This window comes from Strongylocentrotus purpuratus, unplaced genomic scaffold (genome assembly GCF_000002235.5).
Source record: "Strongylocentrotus purpuratus isolate Spur 01 unplaced genomic scaffold, Spur_5.0 spur5_scaffold_12, whole genome shotgun sequence".
NCBI classification, from domain to species: Eukaryota; Metazoa; Echinodermata; class Echinoidea; order Camarodonta; family Strongylocentrotidae; genus Strongylocentrotus; species Strongylocentrotus purpuratus.
Window position 1 is genome coordinate 14,250,245 of NW_022145597.1, and position 17,221 is coordinate 14,267,465.

Here is a 17,221-nt window from a genome sequence, read left to right on the forward strand (position 1 = left end):
ACTCACAAATCGAACTTAGGCTGTACATGTATTTTTTATACCATGTACCTCCATATTAAATTTCATAGAAATTCGTGAAACATTACTCAAGTTATCGAATGGAAACCAGATTCGCATATTTAATGAGCTATGAACTTTGACCTAGATACTCCGAAATCAAACTTAGGCTGTGTTTTGATACCATGAACCTTCCCCAATAAACAAAATCACATGAAAATCACGTCAATATCAACTTATAACTTATTTTTCACACCTAAATATCGCAGATTCACAGCTTAGATTAGTAATCAGTTTTAGCCATGTGATCATCACCACGAAAGTTATGGTAACTTTGAAACCATTTAAAAAGGTGTTTTTAGACACCTAATAATGACTAATTTTTCACACCTAAAAATCACAGATGCCCAGCTTAGATTAATAATCCGTTTGAGTCACAAGATCATTACCGCAGAACTTATGGCAACCTTGGCTACCATTTAAAAAGGTGTTTTAAGACAACTAATAATTACTAATTTTTCACACCTAAATACCACGGATTCACAACTTAGATTAGTCATTAGCTTGAGCCACGTGATCATCACCAAGAAAGTGATGGTACTTTCAAACCATTCAAAAGAGGTGTGTAAGACACCTCAAAATTACTAATTTAATACAACTAGAGATTCACGGATAGAACAATAAGATGATTAGCCGGTGTAAGTAACGTGATTATTACCATCAACCTTGGATAACCTGTGAAACCAATCGATAAAGGTGCTTAAAAGACCAAATAATTACTTATTTATCACCACCATCGGTTAACGGATAAAAAACTTGTTGCTTGGTCAAGTGGTTATTTGGTCATAAACACTTGATTTACAGAGGTAAGTGGAATCACGTTACTCCGGTCGCATGATAAATTGGTTGTTATTAGGTTAGATGAAAACGTAAACAGGAGTACCTTTTTTGTTTAAATGAAGGCACGTGTTGATGATGTTTAAATCTAGTTAAAAAGGCACCATACTTTAAAATCACTTAAAATACACTCCCAAAAGAGGTTATTTTTTAGTGTTCTGTTTATTAGGTCATATCAAATTTCATTAAAATCCGTCAAACATTACTAAAGTTATCGATCGGAAACCAGATATGTATTTTTTCGCATATTTAATGAGCTATGACCTTTGACCTTTGACCTACATACTCCAAAATCGAACTTAACCTGTGTTTTGATAACATGAACCTTCACAACAAATTTCATTAAAATCCGTCAAACATTACTAAAGTTATCGATCTGAAACCAGATGTGTATTTTTTCACATATTTAATGAGCTATGACCTTCGACCTTTGACCTAAGTACTCCAAAATCGAACTCAGCCTGCATTTTGATATCATGTACCTTCATTTCAAATTTCATTAAAATCTGATCGATCAGAAACCAATTTAGTTGAATATAAAGACCACTCAAGGGTGCACAAAAAAATTGGTCTCTATAAGCAGGTGGTCTTTATGTACAAGTCCCTCTAGTACAGGTTTCTATCAGAAAAGATTGTCAATGGAAACAAAAAAATTTGGTCTTCAACTCTTTATAGACAGGTAGTCTTTACATACAGGTGGGTTACTAAAGCAGGTTTCACTGTATATATACCCATTTTGTGGGCCCACAAAAAAATCCTACAAAATCCCACAAAAAATCTCACAAAAAATCCAAAATCCCACAAAATCCCACAAAATCTCACAAAATCCCACAAAAATCTCGCTGCAGAATATATCTAGGAGGAATTTTTGCAAACAGAAACAGGGAGAAAATACACCAGCAGGAACTTACTTTGTCTGGAAGCCAGCGGGTGCTGAGGCTGCTGAGGGGGTTGCTGGGGTGCTTGCTGGGGAGCTTGCTGGGGCAGCTGAGGGGATGAAGTGGCTTGGGGGGCTGGCGATGGTGTCCCAGGCACACTATGGCTGGCTGGTTTGGCACGAGCTGGTATGGAAGGGGCTGGTGCAGTGGGGGTCGATGCAGTGGGGGCCTGGTTGTGAGCTTCGGCTTTTTGAAGCTTGATCTCTTGAAGGTCTTTCTGTAGATTTGAAATCATATGGTATGGTGAAAAGGGGTCGTTTAGCGTGGCACAAGCAGATGTAGCGTGAGCTGGTGCAGCGGAGCCTGGTGCAGAGGGGGCTGTTAAAGAAGGGGCTGGTGCAACGGGGGCCTGGTTGAGAGCCCTAATCGGCTTGTTGAAGCTTGATCTCTTGAAGGCCTTTCTATGGATTTGAAATCATATGGTAGTGTGGTTTTGTGGTCGAGTGGATAAGTAATCTGACTGTAGATCACAGTTAGGTATAGGTCAAAGTGTAAAAAGCACTTTTCTGTTTACTTTCTGTTTACTTTCTGTCCCATTTGCAAGCCAAAAAAAAATTCGATGTGGTGATTGTTACAGTCAGGAGAAAGGTGACTTCAAAAGCTGGTCCAAAAATATTAACAATTACGAGCATTGTTTAATAAACTAGGTATCAAATGCTAAAGCAACATAGTGAAACTTACGGTGAGTTGAAGGACTTGTTCCGTGAGCTCAGCGTAAGATTTCTTGAGTTCAGCGTTTGATTCAATGATCTTATCTTCTCTCTTTATCAGTCTTTGATTCTGCTCAAGGAGATGTGAGTGAGACAGTTTCAGGGCTGCCAGATAACAACGGCTCGGGACAGGACACAGCTAGGATGTGGAAGGAGTAAGAAATATTGATTTTTTAAAAATAAAAATTGGTTCTTTTCCACTGGAATATTTGTAGGGCAGGTGATATAGATACAGGTAACATCACAAAGCTTTCTGCTAGAATTACCGGCTTGTATGACATAACATGAACAGAACTGTTACAGAATAATCATAGAATTTTCATCTGTTTTACATTTAAGTCCTGTATTTCAACTCCAGCACCGACATGCATGTTTGGGGTGAAATGCCCCATCAACACCTTAAATTGCAATCCGTTTAATAAGCCCTCAAAATCATTAACTTTAAGCCTTTGTTTCAATTTATCTTCTTTTAACTGCTATCAATCACTCATCTTATGTAGACGTATGCACCTGATAACTCTCCTCACAATTAGATCAAACCTTCAACACTTATTATCAAAACAAGTGTAGGACAAATGTTTTGGTTAAACTCATACATATGTATACACATAAGTATACATGTAACATCTTTCCTATGTTAAAAATTATTGGAGACATAGTTAAGACTAACCATAACAATAAGCTCTGCATGAATAAGAAAGTCTAGTCGTTATCTCACATTAATAGATTGTAAGAATGTATACACTATTGGGAATTACTTCAGTGCTTTTTTATAGAATGAAATTAGTGAACTTTGACTTAAATTTAACTGTTCAGCATACTGAGACTAAGATATAGTTCTCTCTTTATGAACTCCCTGAATGGCGAGTATCGTCACGTGAGATTGTCCCCGAGGTGAAACTGAGTGTGCTTTGAGTCATGAAGATATCATGATACATAGAATTCTTGTCTTTCATCTTACTTGTTCAGGGTGCTGAGACTGTGACAGGGTCCTGTTCTCTATCTGCATCACATCCCTGAATAGCCATTTGTAGCCATTTAAGGGCCTGTTACGGCGGGAGCTACTGGTGCTCTCTACAATGATGGAGCTGTGTCTGATGGAAGAAAGGTTGGAGATGTCTGGGTTGTTGTTGGCCTCTAGGGCAGATATCTGCTCCAGGATAGAGGCTTGCTCCGCCTCGATCTCCTCCAGGAGAGTCTGGATTATCTCATGGAGCGGCTGGAGATGGAGAAAAGGAGATAAACAAGGATACAAGAATGAGAAGAGAGAAGAAAGGAGTAAAAAAAAAGGAGTAAAAAAGGAGTAAAAAAAGAAGTAAAAAAGGAGTAAAAAAGGAGAAAAGAAGGAGGAATGAAGAAGGTGACTTCTGCTCTCTATAAATATATTATTGTTGTTTTTGATGTTTTTGTTGTTGATGTTATTATTATGATAACAATTAAGATAATGATTATGATGATGAAAATGATTATCATAATTATCATCATTATAATAATTTAAGCATTTTGACACTCACATTCGTTTGTTCCCTAGCTATGCTCTCCATTGTAAGGAAGAGAGTGTGTTTGGACTGGTCCAAGAAATCTCCTTGCTTCTTCAGTGTGTCTACTGTGATCTCATCAAGTGGCTTACCCTCTGTCTCCATAGATGCCAACACATGGAGCATCTACATCAAATCCAAAGCAAAGACAAAAATTTGCATTTTGATAAGTTTGAAGAGTTTGAGTTTGAGTTTGAAGTTTTATTATTATCCAAACAAAAAGTACATCAATATAACAATCAAATGTGAATGGCTAACATTGAAAGGATAAATGTTATTGCATTGACGACTTTTGTCAATGTCTTGTTCTTGTTCTGAATTCTTCTTACTCTTCTTCTTCTTCCCCCAAATCCCATTCGTTTTGCATGTAGCGCTTGTGATCCCTATCTAGGTCCCTTCCGTTATACATCAATATAACAATCAAATGTGAATGGCTAACATTGAAAGGATAAATGGGACCAGAAAATAGCATTTAATGCTAATCGTGTCTGGTACCACTAACATACAAAAGTTTCACAGCAATTAATGAGAATGTAATGAAAAAATATGAATAAGATGCCCTAATGATGATTAACACGTGCGCAGGACCGTACGCAACTCCTTGGTACATGTAATTGATTGAAGATGCAGGTGGGCAATTCCACGGTAACGGAAGGACACTCAGACAAGATTTTTGAACTTCAGGTTCATACTAAAAGAAATGTTTTATTAGTATGTATTAAACTATGGGGAACAAAATGTGTTTCAGTCAAGTGGAAAGCTTCATCAACTTCACAAAGTTTGGATAAACACTAATTAACTGGAAAAACCATGTCCATTTTTATGTCCTTCCGTTACCGAGATAATTAATATGCACATTCTTAAACTACTTAACTATAATGACAATTTTTTTGGGGAGAATTAAAGGCACTTATATAGGTATTATATCTGTACTGTTTCACATCTTATACTAATAAAACAGTTCTTTTAGTATGAACCTGAAGTTCAAAAATCTTGTCTGAGTGTCCTTCCGTTACCGTGGAATTGCCCAGGTATAAGGGAATTAAGATATTTGTGACACACGCATGTGCTTTGTCATCTAGTAGGTCAAATTCATGGAGCAAGAATTATATGGTACTCAATATTTTTGCTCCATTTTTTTTCAATACACTGTTATTGCATTGACGACTTTTGTCAATATCTTGTTCTTGTTCTGAATTCTACTCATTCTTCTTCTTCTTCCCCAAAATCCCATTCGTTTTGCATGTAGCGCTTGTGATCCCTATCTAGGTCCCTTCCTTTATCCTGATTCCTTTCAAATTTCATAGTCATAGTCTCTAGCATCCTATCCTATGAAGGTCCGAAAACACTCTTGCGTGACCGTCCAAGTGCCGTTTTGTCTTTTTAAGCGATTTTGAAGCCTTTCTTTCTGTCTACCTATATCTACACTTTTCTAGATGCTACAGACTTCTAATGAATTGATTTGGATAGTCCCGAGAGAAGCTCTTTCTTCTGTTAAGTAAAAACATCGGTGTCAATGCATGCACATTGTTCAAATGCGATTGCAGTTCTAGTTATTATACTGGTGCCATTTTCTTGAAATACGAATGGTAAGAAACATGGAAAGGGGAAGGTACATGTATAGGGCCAAACACTCAGTTTTCATCGGTTGACATATGTTTCAATTCCTTTTAAAATACAAACTTGGTTCATATACAATATGACCAACCAAAAACATTATTTAAATTGAATAATATTAAAAATGATGAGAATGCAAACATACCATTGCTTTCGCGAAGAGAGCGTTTGGTGTTTTTGCTCTGGCCAAGTATGATAGCGCCACAAGGTGTTGACCTTTCTCGAAGAGGGATTGTGCGATCACTACAGCGCCCTCCTCCAGCAACTCAGCAACGTTGCTATCCTGCAGAAAAAAAGGGTAATTATGAAATCATAGTACATCTAGGGACTCACTGGACACCGAATGAAGTTTAGTGGTAAAGGTTTGGAATACTCCTTTTGTTATATTGCATTTGGTACTCTCTTAATTTCTAGGACTTAAATTTTAAATCCATTTTTGAGACTTAAAATATTTCAAGTCTTTAAGACTTAATAAATTGGGATATTTGACTAAAAGTTTTATCGAAACCAGCTTCTAGATATAAATCTTGGAGAGACTTAAACTTCTCGCCAATCAGATGTGCATATTTCCAGTTGCACCAGTTGATGACTGACTGTTGGCATATTTCCAGTTGAACCAGCCGACACCAATTAATTTGCATATTGAATATGGGGTGCGTGCAGATCTATGTTTTTTTAACAATTTATCTGAATTTACAGCATATTTCTTAATTACTGATGATTTAGGTATATGCAATTCATTTCGAAAATACTACAAATATAAATTACCAGTTATTAGGACATTTCGCTACTTCGTATGAATTACATTTAATTAAACATGAATAAGGGAAACATTAACTATGAACTAAAATAATTTCAATAAAATACAAGTATATGAAAAAAATTTGATTAATTAAATTATGTACAAGTCTACTTATTACCGATGCCTTTACATTGAAAATACAGACGTACCAGTATTGAAGTGTTGTTGCCGTTCAACTGGTTGGAAGTTTTACCAAATGGTTCTAATGGCTCAGCTAGACCAGTAAATCTAAAAGACTTGAAATATAAAAACAATTGACTTAAACTTTAAATCTTTCAGAGACTTAAAATTTTAAGTCTTAGCTTAGACTTATTTTTTAAATGAATCCAAGAAAGGTTTAAAGGGGCACGTTCCCGCCAGTGTAGTTATCGCTGCTCTAGTCATCGCCATCTTGGTTCTGAAGATCGACTTCTAATTTGCATACAGCTGTCAATCAAAGTATGCACGGCCTGCCGCCTGCCTTCGCCAAGCCAGCTGATCGTTGCCGATTGTGACGTCATGAAAGTGGGTGGAAACAGCAGCCGAATCTTAGAGCCGAACTGCGATTGGTATTACTTCGGCACATGTATGCGATAATCGGCATTGTGCGGGCATTCGGAACATGCCATCTGCGTAAGAGCCGTATTCTGTTGGTGTCAATAGGCAGCTAGCACCGTCCGCCAACGGGTACGTATTTTGAACGCCCTCTGGAATACGGGGAACATGCCCCTTTAAAGTAAATATTAAAAGACTTGACATATAAATCCAATTGACTTAAATTTTAAACCTTTTCAGGGACTTAAAATTTTAAGTCTTAGCTTAGACTTATTTTAAATCCAAGTGTTTTGTCACTGATTACAGTCGCCCTTGGATTTAAAAAATAAATTCTTTGGACTTAAAAATAAATCCTAGAAATTAAGAGAGTAGTTCATATCCAAAGAAATTGACATGTACAGATATTCCAACTACACACTGTTTGATTTCTTATCAAAAGTGTTAGAATATTGATTGCAAAGCAGGTTTTGTTACTCAAATCATGTAATAATGTAATTCCCATAAGGAGGCGCGATAGCTCAGTCGGTAGAGCAATGGTCTCGTATTCCGGCAACCCAGGTTCGAAACCAAGTCGATGCGCTAGTATACCCTTTGGTAAGGCATTAATTATCATTACCAGGTCCCTCGGAGAGAACCTAAGCAGTCGGTCCTCTGGTTGCTTACTAACAAGCAGTCAGGTAAGATATAGCAACCACACACTCTAATATATAAACATGAGAAGACTTTTCTATTGTTTTCCAGGTAGATCTATTGTACTGCACTGATACGCTCCACCGATGACCTGGTAAGGCAGTATCAGATACGCCAAGTTCAAAGATCAGCTATGCGTGACACTTTCATGACTCGGTGCACGAGTGCGCGGGCAAGGGTATAACGTACGTATAGCGTTTTTTTCGAAATGGCGCGCGCGTCGTGCGTGAGAGCGTTTTCAGACCCTCGAAATAAGTGACGTAAAAGCATAATGCATGACACTTGGTAGCTCTGCAGTATATATATCCAGCCAGCTTGAGAATTTGGCAACTTCCCCAGGGAGTATCATATATGTACTTGATCCAGCCAGTTGTCCATGTGCCCAGGAGGTGCCCAATTCACCTACAATTCACCTCTTCTTTGTATCTGTGCCACTCCCAAATACCAACTTGAGTCTGCAACAACTCTCATGGTCATGATATTGTATGCAGCATCGACAACAGAGCCAGAAACTATCATCATGACATGTCAGCCATAACTTACCACCACTCTCACCAGTACAGCTTGTCAGTACAGAATCAGACATCAGAACACTGGCTATCAGCCACTGTTTGCGAGCAATTTGAGCCTAGATCATAAATCGTTGAGATGCCTAAAGAAAGTGTGGTAAGCAGAAACAGACGCCACCTTGCTGATGTTCAGCCTGGGCATGTACATTGTGACGAGGAAATAATGCAGACAGCATCACCTGATCCTCCTTCACGTGAAGAGATGATGATCCCATCTACTATATATCGACCATCCTCCAGCCTCAACCCGCTGTGGTGACCCACCTCTTGAAGTGACCCACCAGTAGACCAACCGCAGTGGTTGTCTTATCAAGAAGCCTGATAAGCTTAAATTAGATTAAAGAAATGTAAATCTACTATCTATCTATCTATCAGGCTATAGTTCATCCAGACGTACGTTGGACAAAGCCCTCCTCATAACATTTCAATTCTCTTCTGTCTCTAGCTGTCCTAGTCCAAGCGGCCGTTCCCATGTATGATGTTAGGTCATCTCTCCATCTTCTCTTCTGCCTTCCTCTTCTTCTCTTTCCCATCCTTGGTTGCCATTCTGTTAAACGATTTGTCCATCTATTGTCCTGAAGTCTTGCTACATGCCCAGCCCATCTCCACTTTGATTCCCTGACTTTCTCCAAGATGTCTTTAACCTTTGTTTTCTGGCGTAATCTACTGCTATTTAGTTAAAATCTGGTTTAATTGTGGTTATGTGCATTGACACTACCCATGATCTGCCCAACTCCTTTGAAAGCAAAGTTGGACATTATGGACTCAGTTTATTTTGCTGTAAAGGGGATGTGATATATTGGACCTTTCACATGTAATACTTGTGGTATTATGTTAGTATCGATATCGGGATGAAAGGTATCGCAAAAGGAACCAGAATAAACGACTCACATATCAATACTACTATCCGTTTCCAGCGTTCTTATGTGCGTCTAAACTAAGGTTATCAAAACACTACATGGTGTCAGAATAATGGATAATCTTTGATATTTCCTGAGAGAAGGACATTGATCTACAGATAGCTGTAAAAGGGAGTTTTGACGTCGAAATTCACGACAGTTCCCGAGAAAACTGTAAGGTCAGTCCCATCTATACATTTCTGTGTTTGCATAGTCAGTTTAAGCAGTTTTGAACGCTCTACCGTACGTGCTAGGAAGTGTTAATTTTGCACAATGGCGACAGGAAATACAAAGCCAACCTATCAGATCGCCCCACCAGAGCCATTTGACTTCACTACACCTCAAGATTGGCCAAAGTGGATTCGTAGATTTGAACGTTTTAGACAAGCTTCACAACTTCCAAGTCTGATGAGCAGTCTCAGGTGAATACATTGATCTACACAATGGGAGATCAGACGGATGACATTTTGACGTCATTCTCGCTCACCGAGGAGCAGCTAAAAGAGTTTGAAGCTGTGAGGACAAAGTTTGATGACCACTTCGTAAGGAAACACAATGTTATCTTTGAACGGGCCAAGTTCAACCAACGGAAACAAAAGCCAGGTGAGTCTGTGGACAGTTTCATCACTGATTTACATTGCCTCAGTAAGCATTGCAAGTATGGTATTCTCAATGAGGAAATGATCCGGGATAGGATTGTGGTAGGACTTCTTGATCGAAAGCTCTCAGAGAAACTACAACTGGATGAGGGTTTGACATTGCAAAAGGCTGTCGAACACGCTAGGCAGTCAGAAACTATCAAGAAGCAGCAGTCAGAATTGTTTCACGAGGATCATGCCAATCTCGATGCTCTAAAGTCCTATTCAAAGAGAGGCAACAATGAGTACCAGAAAAGGCAAACGCAGAATCGTAATTCCAAGCAGAGTACGAGTGTGAAACCGTGTGGTTGCTGTGGGAATTCACCTGGACACAAGAGGGAGGACTGCCCTGCGAAAGATGCAAAATGCTTTAAGTGCGACAAAATAGGACATTATTCCGCTCAATGCAGGCTTATGCATGTGTCTGAAGTAACCAAAGAGCATGAAGACTGTGCCTTCCTGGGAGCAGTCAACAAGACGAAAGATTCCAGTCCGTGGAAAATCACTGTATACATGAATGGAGTGCCGGTGAACATGAAAGTAGATTCAGGAGCAGACATCAAAGTGATTCGAGAAGAGACATTCAGTGAATTGTTCAACATTCCTCTTCCTCTCCAGGAAAATTCACACTGGATGTGTGCGGTGTGTTTCAGGCAAGAGTCAGTACACACAAACGCACCTGCAGTGAAGACATTTATGTTGTGAAAGACTTGGAAGACAATCTCCTGAGCAGATCTGCAAGTGAGTCCCTGTGCCTCATTAAAAGAGTATATGACATACATGCATTTCAGGGAGAGTATCCAAAGATGTTCGAAGGGCTTGGAGTGATGGAAGAGTCCTACACCATCGAGCTCGAAAAGGATGCAAACCCGTTTGCCATCTACAGCCCGAGGAGAGTTCCGCTTCCACTCATGGGCAAAGTCAAGGACGAGATTGTCAGGATGGAGCAGATGGGAGTAATCTCCAAAATCAGTGAGCCAACTGAGTGGTGTGCTGGCATGGTAGTTGTACCAAAACCGAATGGTAAAGTCCGTATCTGCGTGGATCTGACACAGCTAAACAAAAGCGTGAAGAGGGAAGTTCACCCACTGCCACCAGTCGATGACACACTAGCACAACTCGCAGGATCGAAAGTCTTTTTGAAGCTAGATGCCAATTCAGGATTTTGGCAGATTCCTCTATCGCCTAAATCAGCCAAACTGACAACATTTTTGACGCCATTTGGGAGGTATCACTTCAACCGCCTGCCGTTTGGTATATCGTCAGCACCTGAACACTTCCAACGAAGAATGTCCCAGATCCTCAAAGGACTAGAAGGAGTTGTTTGTCTGATGGATGATCCTTATTCATGGACCTACAGCTGCTGTCCATGATGGGAGACTTCATGCAGTCATGAAACGCATTGAGGCAGTAGGGGTGACACTCAACGTCGAAAAATGTGAACTGTCCCGACAAAGTATGAAATTCCTAGGACACATCATTGACGAGAGCGGTGTACGAGCCGACCCGGAGAAAGTCAAAGCCATCTCAGAAATGGAGCCACCGAGGAATATCAGTGAGGTTCACAGAATTCTTGGCATGGTGAACCAGCTAGGAAAATTAATTCCTGATCTTGCAGACAAGACACAACCACTGCGTGAGCTGCTTGGCAAGAAAAATGCTTGGCACTGGGACCAGAACCAACAAAAAGCATTGGACGACCTCAAGCTAGCACTCATTAACAGTCCAGTGCTAGCACACTATGATGTGAAAGCTGCAAAGAAGGTGTCTGCAGATGCGTCATCCTATGGACTAGGAGCAGTTCTCTTGCAGAAAGCAGCATCCGAGGACCAGAATGCCATCTGGCAACCTGTAGCATATGCCTCATGCACAATGACCACTACAGAGCAAAGGTATGCTCAAATAGAAAAGGAGAGTCTTGCAGCAACTTGGGCATGTGAAAAGTTCTCGCACTATCTGATGGGGACCGAATTTGTCATTGAGACAGATCACAAACCACTCGTCCCACTCCTTGGAAGCAAGGACATCGCAGATCTGCCTGCAAGGATCCAAAGATTCCGAATGCGGTTAATGAAATTCAGCTACAGCATAGTCCATGTTCCGGGGAAAGATCTGTTCACAGCCGATACACTGTCACGTGCACCTGTAACGGGTCTAACCAACAGCGACGAATTTCTACAGCAGGACACAAAAGCCTTTGTAGACATGGTCATGAGCGACATTCCAGCAACAGAGAAAAGGCTTCAAGAAATCAAGCTGGAACAACAGGCAGACCATGACTGTATTGCCTTGAAAAGGTACTGCCAAGAGGGCTGGACAAACAAATTGGGATTACTTTTGGGATTATTTGCAAATAGAATAAAAATAGAATCCACTCGAAATCAAAGGACTTTGGAACATTTGAACTCAAGAAACTGAACTCTGTTTTATAATACATCATCGTAAAAAGGGAGATGTGGTATTATGTTAGTATCGATATCGGGATGAAAGGTATCGCAAAAGGAACCAGAATAAACGACTCACATATCAATACTACTATCCGTTTCCAGCGTTCTTATGTGCGTCTAAACTAAGGTTATCAAAACACTACAATACTAACTCCAGGAAGCTCCAACACCGGTGTTGATGTGATACCTGATCAAGTACAACCATGCTGTGCTGGATTCAAACCTAAGTTCATGTGTTATTTGTATTAAGTAATACAGACAAACAACACTTCATTACAAGACATATCTAGGAACCCATAGAAAATACCCATACATACATGTATGTGATAGCCAATATTTTGCCCATATGGGGCCCAGGTTAAAACCCATATAGGCCATCAGAGTTGGCCCATATGGGTCCCATACAAATCTTGGGTGCAAAATCTTATGGAGCCCATGTCCATGTGGGACCCATATAGAAAGATACCCACAGATAATGTCCATATGGGATAGCCCATATTTTGCCCATTTATTACTAACAATTTCCCCATATAGGGCCCAGGTTGAGATGGGCCATATGGATTCCATACAAAGTTTAAGTGCAAAATCTTATTGGACTGATGTGGGACACATGCCTTACTTACCCAAGTGGGACCCAGGCAGGCGCGTACACAGGGGGGGGGGGGGGGGGGGGTTGGGTGGTTAAATCCCCCCTTTGGTATTTTGGTAAACCCCCCCCCCCAAAAAAAAAAAAAAAAAAAAAAAAAACTCCCCTAAACCCCCCCCCCCCAAAATAAACTCCCAAAACAAAAAAAAGAACTCCCAAAACTACCAAATCCCCCCTTTGGTATTTTTATGTGTGTAAACCCTCCCCCCCCCAAAAAAAAAGCTCCCCTAAACCCCCCCCCCCAAAAAAAAACAAACAAAAAAAACAAATTCCCCTAAACCCTCCCCCCCCCCCCCTTTGGATTTTTTTTTTTTAATTAAAAAACAAAACAAACTATTCCCATGGCTGATAAAAAAAAGGTGACCTTACCCCCCCCCCCCCCCCCCCCCCCCCGCTTATTCAGCAGTCAGCTGAGTCTTTGCAATTTTTTTGGGACCAAAAAAAAAAAAAGTGTCCTCTTCCCCCCTGCTTATTCAGCGGTCGGCTGAGTCGTTGCGAAATTTTCGGCCCGATTCCAGGTAAAACCCTTACAGACCATCTGTGTTGGCTTATATTGGTTGCATACAAATATTGGGTGCAAAATCTTTAATGGGCCCAATATAGATCTGTTGGTACCTGAAGGGTTTGAACTCATTTCATTATACTCAACAATTAACATCCTTCTGCCTCCCCCAACCAAAAAACAAACAAAACAAAACAGATGGACCTTAAAGGTAATGCAAAGGTAACGCTGTAGATGTATTAAAAGCACTAGAAAATTAAACCTCCAAAACACTTCTGCTTTCAAGAAATTGAATAGTAAAAATGTACTGGTATAAATAGCGCTTAAGGTCATTCCATTGTAGTTCTAAATCATTCGCAAACGTGAATAGTAAATCGGTCGATTGTATTCAAGAAACATTGTTTTAAAGCTAAAGTAATTTCAGTCTTGAGAGGGAGCTACATGTATACAACATAAAGAGTTTATTATATACAATTTCATCCCTTTAGACTCAATTTCAACCGCTACAATGGTCATTGAATATTGTAAAATCGCATACCGTATATGCTTCCAATATGTTCATTTGAACCAAATTCATGACCCTACACCATAACTTTGTATTACCTTCAAATATTAAAGCTGATAATAGATCAGGGTAGTATTTGTAAAAGATGTTATCTTTTGTTAGTAAACAATGTCAAAACAAATCAAAATTAGGACGATTTGTTGGTTAATGTCTATGGCAAGCTGGTTGTGTTCGTGAAGAGTTAAAAGACAAATCATTTACCTAACATAAAATAAAAATATCACATCTTAATTTTTAAAAATACTGCCCTAGAGCAACCCATATAACTAAAATTATGCATAAACCATCAAATGTATATGTAACATGAGAAATATGAAAATAAAAAAAATGAAAACTATCATACCCTCTTGCTAATAACGAGTATTCGATACATGAACAAACTCACTAAATCATGACATGAAGCCTCCTCCTCCTGAATAGAATGAACGCCTAAAAAATATATATATATAATTTTTAAGAACTAGCATGTACGTGCACCAACTTCAAATTTGACAGAGTGATTCTACTGCAAAGATGGCAATTGTTTTGCTACAATAAGTCACAGTAGACAGAGAGAGAGAGAAAAAAAAAGGAAAACTGAGGTAAAGAAATGAGTTAGAGCTTACCTCCATTGGCTTGTGCACATGTGTAAACATCGGCTCATTGGGATGTACGTCTGCTTGATAACTGGTAAGAGACAAAAAAATCATGTGTAATATAACAGTAGAAAACTCTGACCTCCAACAGTTTGACTGAAGCTGAATTAAAATTTTGAAAAGGATATGTTCCCAATATCAGGATAAAAATAATACAAATCATGGGCCCTGAAACCATCATAAATCAGAATAAATAATATATTCTTCTTTATATACTGTCTCACAAATTAGCAATTCCACAACTTGTGTGATAAAAATGTATGAATGTTATTTATTAACTTGTGAACGTCTTGTACAGTGTATATTTCATATGAATTTTAAAGGAGTATATGTATTTGAGAACTGGTAATAAAAACACATTAACAAAAAAAAAACTGGTAATATCATTGCCCTCTCATCCTCGCACATTCATAATTGTCCATGAATGATTTCATCAAACTAATGAGACCAAAATATTGGTGCCCCAAAAAGCATGGGTCAAAACATAAAAGATAAGATATGTTACTCCACCAACTATAATGATAATTCCAAAGTTACATCTCTCCCTTTCATCATCACTAAATTGCAAAATCTTTTGTTGTACGACATGCTGCAGCTTCAAAGTGACAGGTCCATTCCCCCAAGATCCAAATTAGGGCATCATGCATCTGTCACTAGAAGAGTTACAACCGTTGAAATAAATCTATATCTTTGTTTCAATAAAGATCATGATCTAACACATTTGTAATGGTTGTTTGGTCTGTTTCTGATTATTTGTGGGTTCTAAGTGAAGGATTGTGACTTGACAGATTTCTGGCAGGAATTTAACAGGTTATAATCAACGTTTAATCATCGTATCGGAGTGTTATGTAGAAAACTCGGGAAGGGGGGGGGGGGGACATGTGGCATGCTTTGAATAACATATTCATATATACAAATACTATTTCTTTTGAATCAAGTTTCCTTTTAATGAATACAGAGTCCAGTCCTGTGACTTAAAGTTCTGAATATTCATAACATCATCTTGAAGTCAACTGTGGTTTCTTCCAGTTTCCTGTCAGGAATCAGGATCTCAAAATATTGAGTAGTTGTCTATTTGGGATTTTGGGTGAGATTTTCCTTTAAGCATCATACTTGCATTTGGGTAGTACGTATAATGGTCTGAATATTAATTTGCGAGCGAAACAAGCACAAATTTTCAGATATGTGAGGTCACAGTGCGAAAGAAAAAACATATATAAATAAAATAAACAAATCCTGATGTTTTTTAAGCACAAGCTAGTTGTGAAAGATCATAAGATGGAAAAGATTTGTTTTAAGTAACATGATTATATTAATGGTAATACAAAGTTTTGGTATGGGGTCATGAATTTGGTTCAAATGAACATATTGGAAGTCTAAAGTTATGAAATTGTAAATAATAAACTCTATATGTTGTTTAGCCTCCTCTCAAGGTCAAAATATTAATTAAGCTATAAAAGTAACAATGCTTCTTGACTAAAATCGACCGATAAGCTATTTCTGTTTGAAAAATACATATTCTGAGAGTTACTATCCACCCAATTTTCAAAATTTCCCCAAAACTCTGTATAACCTTTAAAGCAATCAAGCTTTGGGAGGAATTAAAGCAACAAGTAACTCCCAAGAGTTGTTTTAAATATAAGGAGTGTATGCTATGAAGAAAGGAAGGGGGCACTTATCAGAGGGGAAAGGGGCCCTTATAGTAATGTAAGAGAAGAAAAAAAATTAGTGCTCATTACCCCCCCCCCCCCCCCCCCCCTCCCCCCCCCTCCCCCCCCCCCCCCCCCCCCCCCCCCCCCCCCCCCCCCTGAGCAGAATATCGGCCAGCACGATTTTCAAATTTCAGCACACTAAATTTCAAATTTGGGCCTCCCCCTAAGAAATCCTTGATCCGCGTCTCCCCCCCCCCCCCCCCCCCCCCCCCCTTCCCTGGAACGCCGCCTCTGTAAAATTACAAGGACTCCTGTTCATACTGATGTGGGAATCATGCACGTACTCACAAACTGGACACCAGAAACGGCAGCGTCATCTCCCGGGAGCTTCTTGCGGGCATGTATAGCTCAAACCGTTTAACCGCTGACACTTCTTGGTTGAAATCTTCGTCAAATCACAACATTCTTTCATGCAGTCACTGATACTCGTCGCCATCGTAGTTGTTGTTTGGTTTGCTTCTGATTGTTGGTGGGTTCTATAAATTGACGCGATTGTGACTTTCCCCCGGACTTTCCAAGTGACGAATTTAGGCAGGAATTAATAACGTGTAAATATGCAATCGACAATCTATCACGTATCTGAGTACAGTGTAATGTCTCAGTGTAATGTCTTGGACCTCGGGGCCGTGGAGGGGGACGGGGGGGGGGGGGGGGGGGGGGTCTAATTGTAGCATATGCGATACACATGACTTGTGAAAGGATTATCTGTAAATTTGGAAACCATTTCCAATTGTAGTTAATGTGTTTATGTCTAGCGCTACAGAAATCAATTTGCAAATCTATGATTTTCCTTTCGCGCAACAATAATACAATAATAATCCGTGTTTGTTTCAGCATACAACTATATAGGCCTACATTTTGCTTCTTAATTTTCCATACAGTCAT

At 39.4% G+C, this 17,221-nt stretch overlaps 1 protein-coding gene across 8 annotated transcripts in view; it reads right to left on the reverse strand.

Annotated features, from left to right (window-relative positions):
- Nucleotides 1–17,221, reverse strand: part of LOC576318 (E3 SUMO-protein ligase RanBP2) — a 75,523-nt gene that overhangs the window by 55,041 nt on the left and 3,261 nt on the right. For 3 of the 8 annotated variants that reach the window (XM_030981872.1, XM_030981875.1, XM_030981869.1), the window contains exons 1-7: nt 16,625–16,884; nt 14,595–14,655; nt 5,843–5,980; nt 4,057–4,206; nt 3,504–3,761; nt 2,514–2,681; nt 1,806–2,049 (exon numbers count right to left, since the gene is read on the reverse strand). In XM_030981872.1, the coding sequence (XP_030837732.1) occupies nt 1,806–2,049; nt 2,514–2,681; nt 3,504–3,761; nt 4,057–4,206; nt 5,843–5,980; nt 14,595–14,655; nt 16,625–16,677 (1,072 nt within the window). In that variant the 5' untranslated portion in view covers nt 16,678–16,884. Of the gene's footprint in view, nt 1–1,805; nt 2,050–2,513; nt 2,682–3,503; nt 3,762–4,056; nt 4,207–5,842; nt 5,981–6,648; nt 6,676–14,594; nt 14,656–16,620; nt 16,885–17,221 lie in introns of those variants that run through there. The other 5 variants (XM_030981871.1, XM_030981876.1, XM_030981870.1 and 2 more) reach the window with 5 other exon arrangements.